The following is a 19,164-nucleotide window of genomic DNA, read 5'->3' on the forward strand; positions in this document are numbered from 1 at the left end:
AAAATAGAAATAGGAAAAAGTCAAAAAGTGAAAGGGTCAAAGGGGCAAAGTTGTGATCGATCGAAGATGAAGTTCGATCGATCGAACATAGCTGTGATCGATCCGAGATGAAATTCGATCGATCGAACATGTAAAATTTTGGAGATCGCGAGAGCATGCACTTTCAAAATTGATGAAAGCTCAAAATTTTTTTTAAGTGTTGGGACTCAAGTGGAGTTCGATCGATCGAATCCATAGTTGGATCGATCGAAGAACAATTCGATCGATCGAAGGTGCTCTTGTGATCGATCGAACTGGCACCAAATGCCTAATTTTGAACTGAAAGTGCAGAAAATCCTATGCTAAGCCCCAATGATGGTAACAACAATGAAAATTTGAAAAATAGATGGAAGAATGTACACAAGAATGAAAAATAAAAAGAAATGAGGGAGGAATAGAGTTGTGAAACTCTACGAATACTAGTGTTTAACGTCTCTAGCAAGACGTTAGGTCAACTCACTAATCAAATGAATCAAAAACTGGATATGAAATATCCTTATTGACCCTCTTTTCACTTTTCTCATTTAATGTCCCACTTATGACAATAAAATCATCCTCCAAAAGAATGACTTGAAAAGAAATAAAAGAGATGATATTGTTCCTTTCATCCACGGTCTTGAAAACAAAATCAATCATGGTTAGGCTTGCCTCTTTGTTGTGTTCTTGAAACACATTCAAATGATCATCCATATTGATAATTGGTGAGGCATTGTCTTTCAAAGACTCATTTGGATTAATAAGAAACACCCTCTCTTCATCCCTCTTCTCCTTCTCATAAATTACCATTTCCTTACCTTCTAAGTAAGCTAAGGAGTCCATTAGAGAGTTTATTTCATTTTTAGAGCTTTTAAAGTCAAAACCACAATTTTTATACATTTCCAAAAGACACTCCTCAAGAGGGTCATTAGAGATAATAGAAGGAAGGCCCTCTTCAACAAGTTCCTCCTCCTTCTCTCCTACCTCAAGTGTGGTCAACATCTTCTCACTCTCTAGAGTAGCCATCTCCGAGATAAAATCATAATCAAAACAAGGAAAGTCCTCATTAATCATGTTATGTTCTATTGGATTAGCCACTAACTCACTTGCCACTTCCTCCTCTATACAAGATAGAGTGCTAGGCATTAGCTCGCTTGTTTCATTCTCCTCACTCTCATCATCCTCATCTATATACATTGAAGTTCTTGCCATTTTTTCATTTGCCTCTTCCTCCTCCTCTTGATGAGAAAGAGTATTTGTAATTTGCTCAACTTGAGCTTCTAAGTTGGCTAAAGTTTGAGAATGAGAATTAATAAGTGAAGTGTGTGAAATATGCACATCAAGTAAAGCTAACACTTTTTCTTCAAATTCAGGTGAGTACTTAGAAGGTGGTGGAATTGATTCATCATAAAATGGTGGTGGAGGGCAATAGTCATAAGAAGGATTAAATGAGTGATCAAGTCCATAATAAGATGATGCATGAAATGAATTGGACTCAATCTCATAAGGATTAAAATGTGATGGAGGAGCATAAGGTGAAGGGATGTAATTCCCCTCCAAACTTGGATCAAACAATTCCTCCATTCGCAATTAAAACCCAAATGCAAGAAAAAATTGGCCTCAACAAGGGCCTATGCTTGGACAAAAATTTAGCAATAAAATGAGCCTCAACAAGGGCTATCACACGCATACAAAGAAGTGAAACAATTAAAATACAAGAGTTCCAAGAATTGCTCACAACGGTCCTTTAGCACTTCAACTCCAAATTTAGCTTTTAAGCCCCAATGATTGCTTTAAGTTCCAAAGTTCGCCTTCCTTGTAGTCAAGTACCTAATTGAACAAATAATAATGAGAATCAAGAGAAAAGAATATACAATGGAAAATAAAATAAAAATAGAAGCAATCTAATGAACACTATTGTCTAGATTAATTCCAACAAAACCGTTAATCCCCGGCAACGGCGCCAAAAACTGACCGATAGCCTTTACAAGGGTTGCGATACTAAGTCAAGCTTGAAGAGTTGTGAATTTAGGAGGTGGCTAAGTTTTACATTTATAGAAAGCCACTACTACATTTCTCTATATAAAATATAAATAGGGTGAGTAGGGATCGTCCCAAGGGATTTGATGGTGTATCGAATTGTGAAACAATGATAATTAGGGTTAGTAGGTCGAGTGATCACACAATTGATTGGTTGGTTGATTAAGCTAAATTGAATTCAAGTAAATAAAATAATATAAAGTAAACAAGAGAGAGAGAGAGGTCTTGGGGTGTAGAGATCACCACCAAGCAATACTTTTCTATACTACTAACAAGTGATCAATTGAGGGTAATGGATGTGTTGCAATATGATAAGGGTATGTGTGCATTAGGTTGATTCAATTGGCAAGGATGACAAATCAAGCAAGTATTGTCTAAACATAATGTGAAGAGCACAATATATCTAAATAATAGAGCATATATTGTCTAGATAACATGGGGATAGCACAATAGATCAAAACAAGTCATTAATCCTTCATTAAGCTCACAATCCACATACAACACAATATTAAAGGAATATGCCATTTGGACTCACAAGCATGGAACATCAAACATCAAGAGTAGATTGTCCTCCCATCTAACATTACACTACCACTACACTAAATCTACACTACTAGCATGAAAATAAAGCTATCTAGACTAGGGGAGAGGCACAAACCATCAAGAGTAGGCATAAACCATCAAATGAACCAAAATAGCATTCATTAAGCATATCATCTTGATAATCTCTAGATCTATAGCATCAATACACATAGACATGCATCAAAAACACTAAATCTAGGGATAAGCACATGAATATCCTACTCTAGCATACATAGACATATGGATAGAATAGAATAGTCAATTGGAAGCATTAAACCATATAAACCATGAAATAATCAAGATTTATGTATACATGAATATCAAGATATATCATACAACACTAATCCCTCAATAATACACAAGATTAGAGTATAGAAAGCATGCTTGGGGCTAACTCTAGCCCCAAGAGGATGTCTAGCCACTCATGGTAGTGATGATCCAACCCTCAAGGGCTAACTCCATAGCTGCTCCTTGTTGGTGAAGATCTCCTCCAATGGTTGCTCTAGCTTCCTCTCCAAGAATAGCCTCCAAGATGATTTTCAATGTGTGACAAGAGACTCACTCAAAAAGTGTATCATATTCCTTATATAGGTAGGTCAAATACACCTCATGATGAGCTGTGGTCGTGCAAGGCATATTCTCCAATGATTGGATGAAGGACGGAATAAATGAGCTGGATTTTAACTTTTTCTCGCTGGAGGAAGTTCGATCGATCGAACCTTAACTTGGATCGATCGAAAATGGGTTCGATCGATCGAACTGCATCTTAGATCGATCGAAGTGGTCTGACTCCTTCGGATAATGACGAGGCTGGGATATTTTCAAGATATTTATGAGGAAAAAGACAAAAGTGGTTGGTAGGCGTACAGCTGTGGATAAGATCAATCATTTGAATAGGACAAAATAGGGTTCGATCGATCGAAGGTGGTGTTCGATCGATCGAACTTGGAATTTCAGCAAAGGCCAAGGTTGGATCTATCGAGAAGTACTGTGATCGATCATAGATGTTCGATCGATCGAACTCTAAGTTGGATCGATCGAACTTTTCAGCTGCAAAACTTGATTCCTTTTTGCTCCTTTCTTTCTCCACTTTGCTCCCTCCTTTGGTTTATCTCAGGATTGCTTCAATTAAGCTCTTATTTGGCTGAGTTAGCTAAATTTTGGGATTAGTGCCTGAAAATATAAATAACACGTAATAAGTCTAAAACGGCAAAGTAAGATAGATAAAGGTACTAGAATGTTTAAGCTTAACGGGTTTAAATGCGCACTTTTCAGTGCTCATCACTTACCGTACTACTGCAAGGACTCCCACAGGGGAAACCCCTTTTCTTTTAGCATTTGGAAGTGAGGCAGTAGTACCTGTAGAGATTGGCCTAACAAGCTTTAGGACGGAGCACTACGAGCCAAAGCAGAACGAAAGGGAGTTGGAAGTAAGCTTGGACCTAATCGGAGAAAGGAGATACCTAGCCCAGATTAGGATGGCTACCTATCAACAGAAGGTTTCCAAGTATTACAATGCTCGGTTCAAGCCTAGAAGGTTCTCAGTAGGAGATTTAGTACTCCGCAAAGTTACTCAGGCAACTAAGGATTCAACCATAGAGAAACTAGGTCCCAAATGGAAAGGGCCTTACAAAGTTACGCGATGTCAGCGACCAGGAACATATTGGTTGGAGGACTTAAAGGGAAAGCCATTGCCTCACCCATGGAATGTTGAGCATCTAAAGAAATATTATCAGTAAACAATTTCAGTTTAGTCTCAATTTATTATTTATTTTTGCTAATACTTCTAGTTGCAATAATTACTTCATTCTCTACGAATGAATGTCTTCAATATCCTTGTTATCAACTTTGGCTTTAATAAAGTATTTCCTACTTGGATCAGTTGTTTCAAATAATTCATTATCATTTTGATATGTTAAGATATTCATGTTAAATGGGTGAGCTGGGTGAAGCTCATAATAATCTACTTCCCTTGTTAAAGGGTGAGCTGGGTGAAGCTCATAGCAATCTACTTCCCTTGTTAAAGGGTGAGCTGAGTGAAGCTCATAGTAATCTATTTCCCTTGTTAAAGGGGGAGCTGAGTGAAGCTCGTATACATCTACTTACCTTATTACATAGACGAGCTGAGTAAAACTCGTCTTAATCTACTTTCCTTATCAAAGGGATGAGCCGACCAAAGATGTCAATAAAATAACATAATGCGGCAGTCGCAATGGCAAAACATAACTGTCCTTCCTACTTATCAACCTTACAAATATAAATGGAAACTGATTGTAAAGAAAGAAAAGTTTCAAGCACAAAGAGAAACATGGGAGCAAATAAATAAATGGCTACACATCTATCCTATTCGGAATCACTCGCTTCATCTAGTTGAATGACAGAGAAGTCTTGGTCTACAAATTCAAAAGCAGCACGATTCCGAAAATCTTCTAAGCCGTCAAAGTAAGCCTTCGACATAATCTCCTTGAAGGTGGGTGAGGCTTTAAACTCACCCACTGCATTGGCTCTTTCCACCATTAGTTTCTGGGACATCTCCTTGTTGAGTTTTTGCACATAAGATGCATGACAAGCTCGTTCTGTTTCTACTCAGCACGCATTGTTTGTAGAGCGACCTCATGTTTATCACGTTCCACTTGTAAATCGGCTTGGTGTTGGGAGCGAGTAGAAGCCAACATATTGGTGTAACGCTCTCCTCCTTTTACAGCTAGACACGACAAGTAATACGCGTGTGTATTCACCTGTACGCACGTGGGAATAAAAAGTTACAATGAAGAGGAAAAGAAAAGCTAAATAAAAACAGAGGATGGTGCGAGAGTTAACCCGTGCGAGATCATGCATGAGTCGGTCTACAATCTCAGTTGGAGGGCGTGAATTCAGACACATCATATCCTCCTTCGACAAAGACTCGCTTATCTTCTTAAAAGCAAGTTGAGCATTGCCTAGAACAGATGCTGCTGAAGAATAGGGATCTGAGGGGAGTACCGCTGCTTCAGTAAGGAATGGCATAGTCCCATCCACAAGCTGATGAGGGAATTACGAGTCGGATTCGTGTGGAGAAACAACTGAAACAGGTAAGACCCTTTGTGCTGTAATAGTAGGCTTCTTTTTTTTCCTCTTGGCAGGGAAAGTAGGTGGGAAGTCACTTGAGCCTTCTTTGAACTGAGCTAGAAGCCTCTTATTAAGTTTTCGGGATATAGTTACAGAGGACTTGCCAACTGGCTGAGGACCAATCCCATGGGTAAACAAAGTCTGAGGTGTCACGAGTGAAGACCAGTCCCTCACTGGGTAGTTAAAGGCTTCCTTTATTTGCTGGAGATCATCAGATGAAACGGCAATCTCTTTAACGCCTGAAAGAACAACAATTCTGTTAATAACTCAAACAAAATTTACTTTGAGTTTTAAAACATAAGAGGGTATCATTATGGACAACTCACCGGTGGAATTCTGATTACACCACGCACGAGGAATGGAAGTCCCTATTCGTAGGAAAGCACTTTCTTCAGGAAAGAACTCCCAGCCATCACCAGAAACGAAAAAGAAACTGCTTTTCCATGGTTTGTGCTTAAGGGGAATTCCAGAGATAAGAATTATGTCCCGTGGGGAGAAGTACAGCCAGTCACCCCTTTTGGGAATGTAGCAATGAAGAAACTCTTGGATAGTGAGCGAGGTATTACAACAAGCTCGCCACAGAACTAAACAACCCATTATTGTTTTCCAAGCATTCGGGGAGAGTTGAGTAGGAGCAAGATTAAGGTGACGCAACAGTTCCCTAATAAAAAGATGGATTGGAAAACGCAATCCGCCAATGAAAGCAGACTCATAGAAACAAATCTCAGTTGGGTAAAAGGAGGATGCTCTATCATCAAGTGAAGGAAGTCTGAGAGTAACACTGTCTGGAATTGAATAAGTTTGCCTGATCCGATCCAGATCCTGCGAGGTAAGGGAGCCTGCTATATCCTGTACCAGATGTGTCTCTGACGGAGCCGAATCAGACTGGCGGTGTTCCTCGTCTGACATAGTGTTAGATTCTGGGTAAAATATGCTGGCAGTAACACACGCTACTGTATGCAAGAGCCTAACTTCACAGTGACCTATAAAGTTTTCTAACTTTGGTCTTGGTATACTGAGTTGGAGGAAAAAGCAACAACGAATTAAATAGAAGCAGGAAGAAAACGAGGGCATGGAACTTACCACATCACTACGACTGGCACTACCTGGCTTTCTGGATGATGGAAGTAATTTGAATGAATTTTACTCGAACCATCTCAGTTTATAGTAGAAGAACGTAAACAGATAAGGAAAGTATTTCTGGTGGAATTCTAGTAGAAATCTGTTTCGTGAGGGACAAGCAGCTCTCAACGGGCTATTTTGCGGGCTATTTTACTTTTACAAGGTAGAATAGGATTCGGAGTTCGAATAGGACAACCACACTGGCAGCCCTACATGAGTTACCTATGTGCCAAAAGGGAGGCTGCCAGCATGGCAGCCTGCCATATATACAAACTGTCAATATGGCACTACGGTCCTGCTAATGAGGCACTACGACAAATATTTCAAAGGCAACTACGGTCCTACAAAAAAAAAATAGGAAAACAAAAAAATTTTCCTGGGGGCGCTACCCCCTAGACCCCCGCAAGCTAACCGGGCAGCTTGACCCCCGACTATATCCGCGAAGTGGCAATCTAAGTCAAGTTAATGGATAAGGCTCTACTATTTCATAATCAAACCAACTTATTGTAAAAATACAGGGTGAACGGTTCTACAATTCCAGCTATTTGTTATTATGTCATATTTGGGAATTAACGTTCCGGTGGTTTGACAAGCAATCCTCCGAAACGAGGGGCAACTGATGATTATAATTTAATTACCCGTGGATAGGGGAAGATCGTTAAAGTAACGCGTTATTTCATAAGATTGAGATAGGCTCTACAGACTAAGATAAGGACTACGACTAAGATAAGGGTTACAGATTACGATAAGAATTGCAGAATACGATAAGGATTAGGCCAACATATTATGATAAGGATTAAGGACGACGTGGACGCTACGTAACATCCTGACCCAAGTTCTATAAATAGGGAGGGCTAATCGACGTTTGGAGGTAGGCAAAAAACCCTAACTCAATATCTCGATTTCTCCAGAGAGATTATCATTCACACTGACTTGTTCGTCGGAGCCTACTCCACCGGTAACACATCGGTGTTTGTAGGATCACTTTTTCTTCTCTTTATTCAGAAAGTCAGATCAGATCCGGGTTGCGCAGAATCCATCTTCAACAATGTACAAATGCGGTCTATGAGCACAGAGCAATCAATTCAATTTAATTCAATATGGCTTGTCCCATTAAAATTGAAATATGGTTATATATCTAGAAGTGACTGAGTTAGTTTGTTGAGAAGTTCCATTTTCTGTCTGGCATTGTCTTTTGAATTAATGGATGTCTTTTGGAATTAATATTCATGTGCAGGGTTGAATTCAACCTTGGTGCAACTTACTCCTCTGACCGAAGGTGAGATTTTAGAGACGCCTAATTTGATGAGGTTTTCCTTTAGTCAACTCCAAAGATCCACCATGTCCTTCCGTCCAAAAAGTTTATTTGGTGACATCTTTAAGGGCTGGATTGATGAGAATACATTTACCGCTGCCAAACCGGGGACTAGCATGGTTATAGCTGTGGAAATACTAGATTTTTCGAGCCACCCGGAATGGTTGGTAAGTATAATCTTTGGCTTTATTAGTTTATCTATATATGACCAGAATCTTTGAATTAGTATATCTTACTTTAGTAGCGTACAATGTAAGGCATTGCTAGAATTTTGTAATAACCAAAAATGAATTTTTGGTTGCCTCGTCTACCATTTCAAGTTTTGATGATCCTTGTGTACCATATCAATAAAACAATACTAGAATTTTTCAAACATTTTTGGCTCCTGTGTTGGAATTTGACCACGTACTTCTAGTTATTAATTTGTTACTCCTCTTCAACCATAGGCAGAAATTAATTATTTGGGGCAGCTGCATCATCCTAATCTCGTGAAATTGGTCAGGTACTGTTTAGAGGAGGGTCGTTTTCTGGTTCATGAGTTCATGCCGCAGGGTAGCTTGGAATATCATCTATTTAGGAGTAAGTTCTTGACGTCATTAGCTCTTCAACCATTTCACTAATTTCTCTAGGTTGTGGGATGTTATTTACAGCATCCAATTCTCCTTATATATATGATTAACAGACCCTAGTATGTGTTGTTGGAATTAACAGGGCCGCCTTATGTTGAACTGCTTTCTTGGAACCTCCGTATAAAGGTTACTCTTGGCGCTGCGAAGGGACTCGCATATCTTCACGGTCTAGAAGAAAAAGTGATATACAAAGAATTCAAATCCTCTAATATCTTGTTTGATTCTGAACGTGAAACAGGTTCAATTGTTGTTTTTCAATGCTTATAAAAAGTAAAACTCTCATAAAATATTTCGTTATTAATGAGCAGGACTTCACTGTAAAGCTTTCTGTTTCTGAGTCCGCCAAGGCTGGGCGATTAGATCAAGGTTGTTAAAATCGGGATTCTATGTAGAATCGTTTTGTGCTCCGTAGAATCAGAATCGTAGAATCGGATCGTGAATAGTAAGATTCTACCAAATTGTGAAAAAATAATTGAAACTAACTTCCTAAACAATAAGATATGTAAAATATAACCAAAATAAGGCCAAAACATACCATATTACATATCCATGACTTCAAATCTCAAATCCTAACAATATTCTAAAGTCCGAATATAAATAAAAGTAAAAGAAAATATTCCAAAGTTTGAATATAAATAAAAGAGGATGTAACACAAAATAAAATAGTCCATAAATCTCAAATCCTAACTCATCCCTCTCCAAAGTTAGAAACTAAAATTACATATCCATAAAGTCATCATTGAACCCTGCACCATCTTCCTCATTAGCTTCATCAATAGGATTTAATGGCTGCAAATCTTCATTATCATCAATTGCATAAATTTCCTCAACTACAAAGCATAAAGAAAGAACAAAAATTAATATAATGTAATAATTTATACAATATTATAATAAAAGTTTAAAATTTAAGTTCTTACATGTCCTAGTCATCCTTTCTACTTCATCTTCTTCATCGGAATCATCTTCTTGAACTTTGTCATCAAGAACCCTCAACCATTTAGTTTTTGTTGGAAGAACCGGATCTTCTTTTTCGGTAATCCATTCATCATCGGAAGAGACATCTTCAAAAATAATTGGTTCTATGACAGCTTGTCTTTTCAAGTTCCTCTCCTTCAATTTTATGTTATACATAACAAATACTAAATCATTCATTTTCTTTTGTTGCAACCGGTTTCTCCTTTTTGAATGCACCTAAATATATTACCAATGAGGTTAAAACTTAAAATTAAACAACAACATTATTAAAATTTTAGAACTATGCATTATTCAGTAATTTACCATCTCAAAGGCACTCCAATTCCTTTCACATCCCGAAGAGCTACATGTTAAACTCAATATTCTAATTGCAAACCGCTTCAACTCGGGGCACTCATCACCATATGAATCCCACCATTCAGCTATTATATTAAAAAAATTATAACATTAATGTTAAAACTATTCAATTTTCAATTGACATTTGAATTACGAAATATAATAAATTATCAAATATCAATATTGCATTTTCTAACCTGGAGACTTCTTGTTCCTTGTCAATATTGCATTATCTAGGCCAAAGAGCCCTCTTGCAGCTTTGAATGTGTCCATTTGGCAATCAATTTTTACTCTCTCATTAGAATCAGGAACCATTCTTTGGAGACATTTATAAACTCCTATTTTCACATCTGCATCTAAATGGAAACTTGGACTATATTGGAATTGGGGATTCAGAAAATATGCGGCCCCATGCAAGGGTTGATGAAGTTGAGATGCCCATCTTGCATCAATGATCGTACAAATAGGTTTATACCTACAAAATCGTTAATTTAATGTAAGTCTAATAATTTTCAGTTTAACTATTTACAAACAATACTATATTCTAAACAATAAAAAACTCTATTACTCTTTTAGTTTTTAAATAAATTAAAACTTTACCACTTTTTGATGCCATTGAAGTTTTTCTTAATTTCCTCCTTGGCACGATCCATTGCTCCATAAATGAATCCCATAGCCGGTCTCTCATCAGAATCCACCAATCGGAGTACTTTAACAAGAGGTATTGCAGCTCTTAGACAATTGGCAACATTTGTCCAAAAGTTACGATTGTCTAAAGCCACGCCTTCAACTTTTTTCCCTTTACGTGTCCTTGCAAACTTACTAGACTTCCACTTAGAGGATGTAAAAAGATTCATCAATTCTCCTTTTAGTTCATTAAGACGCTGCAAAGTTAAGTAAGAAGTGGCAAATCGCGTCACTGCAGGTCTAATAAGCTCCTTGCCATTTGTGAATTCCTTCATCCAATGGTTAAGCATACACCTTGAATAAATGTATGAAACAATCATCCTTCCATCTTCAATTGTCCCACTATGCATCTCAATTTTTTTCTCAAAATCCTCCAACATCAAATCAATGCAATGAGCGGCACAAGGTGTCCAAAATAATTTTTTCCTCTTTTCCATCAACATCTCTCTAGCCAATTTGTAGTTAGAAGCATTATCAGTCACAACTTGTACAACATTTTCTTCTCCAACTTTTTCCACAATCTCATCTAACATTTCAAAAACCATTTGGCCAGTTTTTGAAATATCAGAAGTATCTCGGGATGACAAAAAGATAGTTCCCGATGGGCTATTGACAAGAAAATTACATATTGAACGTCTCATCCTGTCAGACCACCCATCTGACATAATAGTACATCCAGTCTTCACCCATTCTCCTCTAAAATTCTCGAGTATATTCAATGCTTCACTCACTTCCTTCTTCAAGAATGTCTCTCTAATTTCATGATAAGAAGGAGGATTGAGCCCCCTCCCATACTCTCCAATCCTTTTAATCATAAGAGGAAATATGGGATTGTTCACACAATTGAATGGTATAGCACTGGTATAAAAAAATCGGGCTATGATTTGACATACTGCATCTCTCTCTTCCTTTTTAAATTTCTCATTCAATGTTGTTTGCCGTGGCGAATTCTTTGTTACAAATCCATCCATTGCACCACCTTGCTTCCTCTTCTTTGATTGTTCTAAGGCTATACATTCACTATCATCATCATCGATATCAACATCATATAAGTTTTGTTTTTTCTTCTTTTGACTTTCCTCTGAATGAGCTTGAAGAATTTTTTGAAATTGTGTTCTCACTTCTTCGGGCACTTGTGGACACGGCTCAACATTTAAATGAGTGCCAGCCAAGTGATGTTTATGCCGATAAATACCCCCAGAATGGGAAGTGTTGCAATACCGACACTTCACTTTTTTTGAAGTCCCATCCTCAACCCCATGTTCCCATCCCGGATCTAATCTTTGTCCCAGAGCATTTTTTCTTGTAGTTTTACCAGAACTTCCAGCTGATGACATCTATTTCAATATTCATATAATTCAAGTTATTTAACCAATCAAAAGTTTTGCATTCATATAATTCATATAACTAGTTGGCAGGATTACAAATACGGATAAGAAAGCAGATCAGGTGTATTAAGCCTTAGGCCTGCTTATCCTGCAACAAATTAATTAAATTCACTACACATATATACTTCTTAATTTGAAGCTAGAACCTACTGTTTGTGTGTGTGTGTGTGTGTGTGTATATATATATATATATTCTGTAAAATACTAAAATCATGGAGCCAACAGAAAGTTATGTATTAACTAAGATTAATCCTGAGGTACATATATATATATTAAATATAAAAAGGGTATATACGATTGTGTGTGTGACTGTGTGCTTAGTTTAGTACCTTCTCCATAATTTCCTCTTTTGTGCACTTTTCTTCCCAACACCAAAAACAACACCTACTCAGTTCCTCACTTCGTTTCATGTTTCCACTGTAGAAAGAGCTTTATGAGCGGCTACATAGAGAAGAGGAGAGACACTAGGATTGGACAACACTTCTCATTCACATCACAACTCAATTCAATTGTGTTTGTTCTATCTATATCCCCATATTCCCTCTCTCTCTACCTCATATCCTCTTTCTGTCTCTAGACCGTTGTAATACCCCGTATTTTATTAAAGAGTTTAGTTTATTTAAATTCATTTATGTGAGGATTTCTTTACTTATTATTGTGCATGCTACATTATTATATTAAGTTCATTTAATGGTGCATGTAAATTAATTGTGTATGTTAAAATAGTAAATTTATTCATTTAATTGTGCATGTATTATTATTAATAATTTTATTTGTTGGTTATGTTTATATTAATCATTATTAGTTAATTAAAGTATTATATTTGTGTTATAAAGTATTATGATGATATAATGTATTCTTATGTAATAATAATAATAATATAATAATAATAATTATAAAATTTTATTAATAATAATATTAGTAATAATAATAATAATAGTTATAATAATAATAATAGTATTAAATCACAATGTCATGATGAAATTAGAGATTAGGATAGGATTTCATTAATGTGTATGGGTAGACTTGAAGCCATATGGTTGGGAAAGTGGTTAGTAAATGTAAAAATTAGATATTTGTAATATTTATATTATATAAATTGTATATAAATTAGTTAGCCTACCTTAGAAGGAATGGAAGGGAGTTAGAAAAAAAAAATTATAGCTTTTAGTGAGCCATTGTAAAAGTGTGGAAAGGTGAGAGAGAAAGAAAGGAGCTTGGACCGGGTAGGAGAAATTTACCCGACTACGCGCAACCGGCGGATTTATTTTAAATCCAAAAAGGCAAGTTCTTATCTATTTTTCCCCTTTGAATCCATAAATTAATTGTTTAAATTATTTAAATTATTATGGAGCCTTGAGAGCATGTTAGGAGTTAATAAATTATTATTTTTAGTTTATTTAATTAATAAAATTTTAATTATTTAGGATGATAGATATTTAATTATTATCCTATACAATTAAATCTAGCTAAAAAAAATAATTATTTAAGGCTTCAGGGATTTTTCTAGAATTTTCTAGAATTTTCCGGTAATTTTATGCATTTTCCGGCGAGGTTCCGGCGAGATTTCCGGTCGCCGGCAGCAGGGAAGAAGACCGGAGCAATTCGGTGTGTTGCGGCACAAGGTACCCTGTGTGCGCATGGATCCATGACCGGTTGATGGGAAATTGATTAAAAGATGGATTCGGTGTAGCGCGGGACACCATATGATGGTGCGTGCTAATCATCAGCCGTAGGATGAAAGGAGCATAGGTGGATTGATCCGGTGTGGCGCGCATGTAGGAAAGGTGATGCAGCCAACCACCCGGAGGATGCCACGTCAGCAGGAAGCCATCAACGAGCGCGTGGAACTCTCCAGACGCGCGTGGGAGCGCGTGCGCGCGCGTGGCTGATGTCAGACGCGCGTGGAGGCGCGTGGGAGAGTGGGGAAGGTTGGGCTACGCGTGGGGAGGCTCTGGGAGGCGCGTGAGGGCGCGTGTGGGGTCTCTACAGCTGCTGGAAATTACCAAAATACCCCTAAGGCCTGTTTTGTAAATTCCAGAACCTTAAACTTGGATTTTTAGGTACTGCGTTGGTATTTACGGGTTTAACGGGCCACGAAATTATTATTTTAATACCCGTTAAGTATTATTATGGCCGATTAATATTTCTAAACCTTAATTGGCCCGTTTACCGTACGGATATGAATGTGATTCATTTGAACAACATTACTATAGGTGGTGTTATTATATTATTAAATGGTATTCATTAGTACTGTTAATAATGTCACAGTTATCGTCATATAAGTTATCCATTAGATATTATGGGATATTTATACTGTTAATCATATATCAACCATGATTATTATGCTGTGTGCATTTCAGAGAATAAATGGACTGTTTAAATTATGTCGCATTTATATTATATGGATGTGTTGCCATATAGAACCACGTGAGCTGGCTAATAAGTTTAGACTCATTTATACCTTATGCATTCGTTGCTATAGACAGATGTGTGGCTGTCGGGGTATGTGGTTCAATATTATTGGCATGTGTTGCCTAATTGACATGCTCAGTATGTTTAGTAATATTATTGGCATGTGTTGCCTAATTTATATGCTCAGTATATTCATCAGTACTTTGAGAGGTGTTATCACTGTGTAGTTCGTTATAGTCTGTGTTGTCAGTATCGTGCACCATGTATAATAGCTGATTTCCCGGGTAAGGAAAGGCGACACTTAACCACCTAGTGTGAGTCTAAGTGATCACCGTCTATTCTGGTTGAGGTTATGTTATACATTGGATAGTTCCCTTAGGATGTATATAGATATAGTACTCATCCGATTCATAATGATTAATTTATTTGATTCTCTGATTTGGGTCATAGTAGAGAGGACTTGCTCGTGGGGTTGACCCACCATTGTTGTTATTTCAGGATACGGTCAGTACCCGTTCCAAGGTTGAGGTTAGCAGTGTGGGACCACCATCCGAACTCATCTACTCTTACGATCCAGTTCAGGGTAGAAGTTTTACGTATTACTTCAGTTTCAGTTTTTATTTACTTTTGACGTTGAACTCTCAGGGTTATATTTAGGGATCCTTGACATAGGATTTCCAAGTTGTAATAGAGTACTGTATTAAATAAAGGATGGATGGATGTTGTATTATTTAGTGTTCCTTTCCTGTCTAAATTCTTTTATTATCATCATTTTGTATTCCATGCTTATATATTGCCAATTGTTTTTGATATCCCTCGTTTTTCGTGTATAAGCCTGATCAACTTATGTGTGGAAAATGTGGGGGTGTCACAGTTGGTATCAGAGCATTCCAGGTTCGAGTGTCTTAGGGATCTGTGATTACTATACTTCCGCGTTGTGTATTCTGATAATTAGAGCCTAGGTATTAGGGTTCTTTGTATTCTTTTAGTCGGTCCATTATAATGTACTGACGTTAGATTTTTTGAATTCAAAAGAAGGATGTCTCGGCGTGGGACAAGGAATGCGAACCGTCATCGCAGTATTTCCACAACTCAAAATGAGAATCAGGAATTTTCCCCTCAAGTTGCTGATATTATTGCACGAGCTGTAGCAGCAGGAGTAGCATCTGCTCTACGAAACCAGCAACCTCCTCCGTTAGTACCTGTTCCTGAACCAGTGGCATAGCCAATGTCATGGGACAAAACTCGTCACTCGTTTATCAGAGGGAATCCACCGACATTTGCGGGGTCCACAGATGTCTTGTTAGCATATCAGTGGAAACAGGAGAGCGAGCGTCATCTTCGGATGGTAATCTGTACCGAAGTGCAGAAATAGATGCTAGCTACGTTTATGCTGATAGGCAATGCATTGCAGTGGTGGGAGTCTATTACTACTGTCGAAGAAAGGACCAGATTGACTTATGCTGAATTTCAGACTCGCTTTGACGACAAGTATTTTCCTATGTCAGTAAGATCAGCGATGAAGACTGAATTTCTGGATCTGCAACAGGAGGATATGACTGTGGCTGAGTATGAACAGAAGTTCATTAATTTGTCATTATTTGCACCAGAGGAGGTCAATACGGAAGAAAAGAAGAGAGACCGCTTTGTGAAAGGGTTGATATGGCCGATTAAAGTGGTGATCATAGGTAGTCCTGCATATACTACTTATATCCAGGTGGTTAATGCCGCCTTACAGCACTGCCAGATGAGAAGTGATTACCGGAAGTCCAAGGGAGATAAGCGGGCTAACCGAGACTACCAGACAGTGGAGAAAGGAAGCAGCAGTGGTACCAAGTCCAATGATCGGGGCAGATTTCAAGGACATTAACCTTGGAAGAAAAACAAAGGAAACCCAGATGTGCAGAGGGATGGAGTCCCTAATCAGGGTAGACAAGGTGGGATACCTCAGACCGGACAGGAACAGTGGTCGGGAAGTCAACAGAGGAGGCAGGCAGGTCCTTTTACGGGACGTTGTTATCACTGTAGAGAAATTGGGCATCCGGCCAAGATGTGTCCCAAAGCTAAGCAGGGACAGTATGGGCAGTCGAGACCTAATCAGCCGTTACCTCTACCGGCCCCACCAATACCACGTGGGCAAGTTCAGAATTTTCCGGCACTTCCAGCACCACCATTTCCTCCGGGACAACCTCCACAGCAGTTGCATCACGGCAGAGTTTATAACTTCATGCCACATAATGCGCAGGCTCCTCAGGCTATTGAGGGTATGTTTTCTGTACATGGTAGAACTGCTCGTATACTGTTTGACACTGGTGCATCACATTCTTTTGTGTCTAGATCTTTTGTTATCTTATCTGGTATGACGACTCAGTTATGTGACCAACCTCTTAATATTTATACACCATTGGGAGTTGGCGCAACTTTACGAGAGTATAGCGGTGATATCCTTATAGATATGGGCCGGCTTCGATTTCTTGCAAATTTGTTAGTGTTAGATATGCATTCGTATGATGTTATACTTGGGATGGACTGGTTATCTCAGTACCATGCTCAGGTTAACTGTTACGAAAAGTCTATTGTATTTGCTATACCAGGACAGGAGATGTATCTTCTTGTTGTATCACAACCTGATAGAGGGCCTAGCACTTATTTATTCGTTCTTGAGGAGGACTCACAGGAAGCGACTGCGGTATCTCTTGACAGTATTCCGGTAGTACAGGAATTCCAGGATGTATTCCAGGAAATTCCAGGCTTGCCACCGAGTCGAGAGATAGACTTCGTCATTGATTTAGCTCCAGGCACTACGCCTATTGCTAAGGCGCCGTACAGAATGGCACCAGTGGAGATGCGAGAGTTGAAGGATCAAATTCAGCAGTTGCTCAGCCAGGGATTTATTCGCAGGAGTACTTCACCATGGGGAGCACCAGTACTGTTTGTAAAGAAGAAGGATGGATCTCTTCGTCTTTGTATTGATTACAGAGAACTGAACAAGGTCACTATTCGCAACAAGTACCCGTTGCCCAGAATTGATGACCTGTTTGATCAGTTGAAGGGAGCTACTTACTTCTCAAAGATCGATTTGAGGTCTGGTTATCATCAGCTACGAGTCAGAGAACGAGATGTTCCAAAGACAGCATTTCTCACAAGGTACGGATCTTATGAGTTTCGTGTTATGCCTTTCGGTTTAACGAACGCTCCAGCTGTCTTTATGGACTTGATGAATAGAGTATTCAGAGAATACTTAGATCAGTTTGTCATTGTTTTCATTGATGATATTCTGGTTTACTCTAAGTCGGAGAAGGACCATGCCAGACATTTACGCACAGTATTGCAGACACTTCGAGAACATCAGTTGTTTGCGAAGTTTGAGAAGTGTGAATTTTGGCAGAAAGAGGTCAAATTTCTGGGACATGTAGTGTCAGAAGAAGGGTTAGCAGTAGATCCAGCTAAGGTTGCGGCCGTTATGGAGTGGGGACAGCCTACCTCACCGACAGAGATTCGCTGTTTTCTGGGATTGGCGGGGTATTATCGCAGGTTCATCCAGGGATTTTCCAAAATTGCGGGTCCACTTACTCATCTGACTAAGAAGAATGTACCAATTGTATGGGATGATTCTTGTCAGACTGTTTTTGCTGAATTGAAGAGTAAGTTAACTTCTGCACCTGTCTTAGCCACACCTCAGAGTGGAATCGAGTATTTAGTATTTACCGACGCTTCTTTGAAAGGTTTGGGTTGTGTATTGATGCAAGAAGAGCGACCAGTTTCTTATGGGTCTAGGAAGCTTAAGCCTCATGAGCTTAATTACCCAACTCACGATCTAGAGCTCGCAGCAGTGGTTTTTGCCTTGCGTATTTGGAGGCATTATCTTTTGGGGGAGACTTTTCGATTGTTTAGCGATCATAAAAGTCTACAGTATTTGTTCACACAGAGGGAACTGAATATGAGACAGTGCAGATGGTTGGAGTTCGTGAAAGACTATCATTTCTCTATTCAGTATCATCCAGGGAAAGCGAATGTTGTAGCAGACGCACTCAACCGCCGACCCTATGTCAGCCTTTCAGCTTTGTTTGCAACAGAGTGGGATGCTTTGAAGACTGTTGATGAGTTAGCAGACGCTTTTATGGCATGTGTGGTAGTAACTCCTTCTATCATTCATCAGGTCATTCAAGCGCAACTCTCAGATCAACAGTGTATTGATCGGGTTTCGGAGTTAGCCTCCGGAGATGTTCCTTTTTATTCAATAGGGACTGATGGAGGATTGAGGTACAAGGGACGTTTAATTGTGCCTTCAGCTGACAATTTGAGAAATGTTGTGATGAGAGAGACACACACTTCTCAGTTCTCTGTACATCCAGGGGGAGACAAGATGTATCAGGACATGAAACGCCAGTTTTGGTGGGCCGGCATGAAAAGAGATATAGCTATCTTTGTCTCTAAATGTAGCACCTGTCAGATGATTAAGATTGATCATCAGAGACCGCCAGGATCGTTACAGCCACTTCCCATACCAGAGTGGAAGTGGGAGAGTATTTCCATGGACTTCATAGAGGGA

General features: G+C 38.6%; 3 protein-coding genes across 3 annotated transcripts; 1 reads left to right on the forward strand and 2 right to left on the reverse strand.

The window, feature by feature from the left end:
- Positions 1-6,817: 6,817 nt before the first annotated feature.
- LOC132314345 (probable serine/threonine-protein kinase PBL10) lies at positions 6,818-9,185 on the forward strand. The gene is made up of 5 exons (XM_059813221.1): positions 6,818-6,872; positions 8,105-8,349; positions 8,629-8,761; positions 8,894-9,057; positions 9,120-9,185. Exons 1-5 carry the CDS (start codon positions 6,818-6,820, stop codon positions 9,183-9,185), a joined length of 663 nt encoding a protein of 220 aa, XP_059669204.1.
- A 343-nt stretch (positions 9,186-9,528) lies between these two features.
- LOC132314346 (uncharacterized) lies at positions 9,529-10,517 on the reverse strand. The gene is made up of 4 exons (XM_059813222.1): positions 10,320-10,517; positions 10,090-10,208; positions 9,729-10,002; positions 9,529-9,641 (listed from the first exon to the last, which is right to left on the reverse strand). Exons 1-4 carry the CDS (start codon positions 10,435-10,437, stop codon positions 9,529-9,531), a joined length of 624 nt encoding a protein of 207 aa, XP_059669205.1. The 5' UTR covers positions 10,438-10,517.
- A 201-nt stretch (positions 10,518-10,718) lies between these two features.
- Positions 10,719-11,851, reverse strand: LOC132314347 (uncharacterized). Its single transcript, XM_059813223.1, has one exon. The coding sequence runs from the start codon at positions 11,778-11,780 to the stop codon at positions 10,719-10,721; it is 1,062 nt and encodes a 353-aa protein (XP_059669206.1). The 5' UTR covers positions 11,781-11,851.
- Between the last annotated feature and the right edge of the window lie 7,313 nt (positions 11,852-19,164).

This window comes from Cornus florida, unplaced genomic scaffold, assembly GCF_030987335.1.
Source record: "Cornus florida cultivar Cherokee Brave unplaced genomic scaffold, ASM3098733v1 CherokeeBrave_3.0.0_Hap2_Chr06, whole genome shotgun sequence".
Classification (NCBI taxonomy): Eukaryota; Viridiplantae; Streptophyta; class Magnoliopsida; order Cornales; family Cornaceae; genus Cornus; species Cornus florida.

Bases quoted from the DNA above. Each gene is read 5' to 3' on its own strand.
- LOC132314346 (XM_059813222.1), bottom strand. From the start codon at position 10,437: ATGGTTCCTGATTCTAATGAGAGAGTAAAAATTGATTGCCAAATGGAC. The intron at 10,003-10,089 runs GTAAATTACTGA...TAATATATTTAG, and splicing joins ATTGGAGTGCCTTTGAGATG to GTGCATTCAAAAAGGAGAAA. The intron at 9,642-9,728 runs GTAAGAACTTAA...TATGCTTTGTAG, and splicing joins AGAAAGGATGACTAGGACAT to TTGAGGAAATTTATGCAATT.
- LOC132314345 (XM_059813221.1), top strand. From the start codon at position 6,818: ATGGAACTTACCACATCACTACGACTGGCACTACCTGGCTTTCTGGAT. The intron at 8,762-8,893 runs GTAAGTTCTTGA...TGGAATTAACAG, and splicing joins GGAATATCATCTATTTAGGA to GGCCGCCTTATGTTGAACTG. The intron at 9,058-9,119 runs GTTGTTTTTCAA...ATTAATGAGCAG, and splicing joins AACGTGAAACAGGTTCAATT to GACTTCACTGTAAAGCTTTC.
- LOC132314347 (XM_059813223.1), bottom strand. From the start codon at position 11,780: ATGGATGGATTTGTAACAAAGAATTCGCCACGGCAAACAACATTGAAT.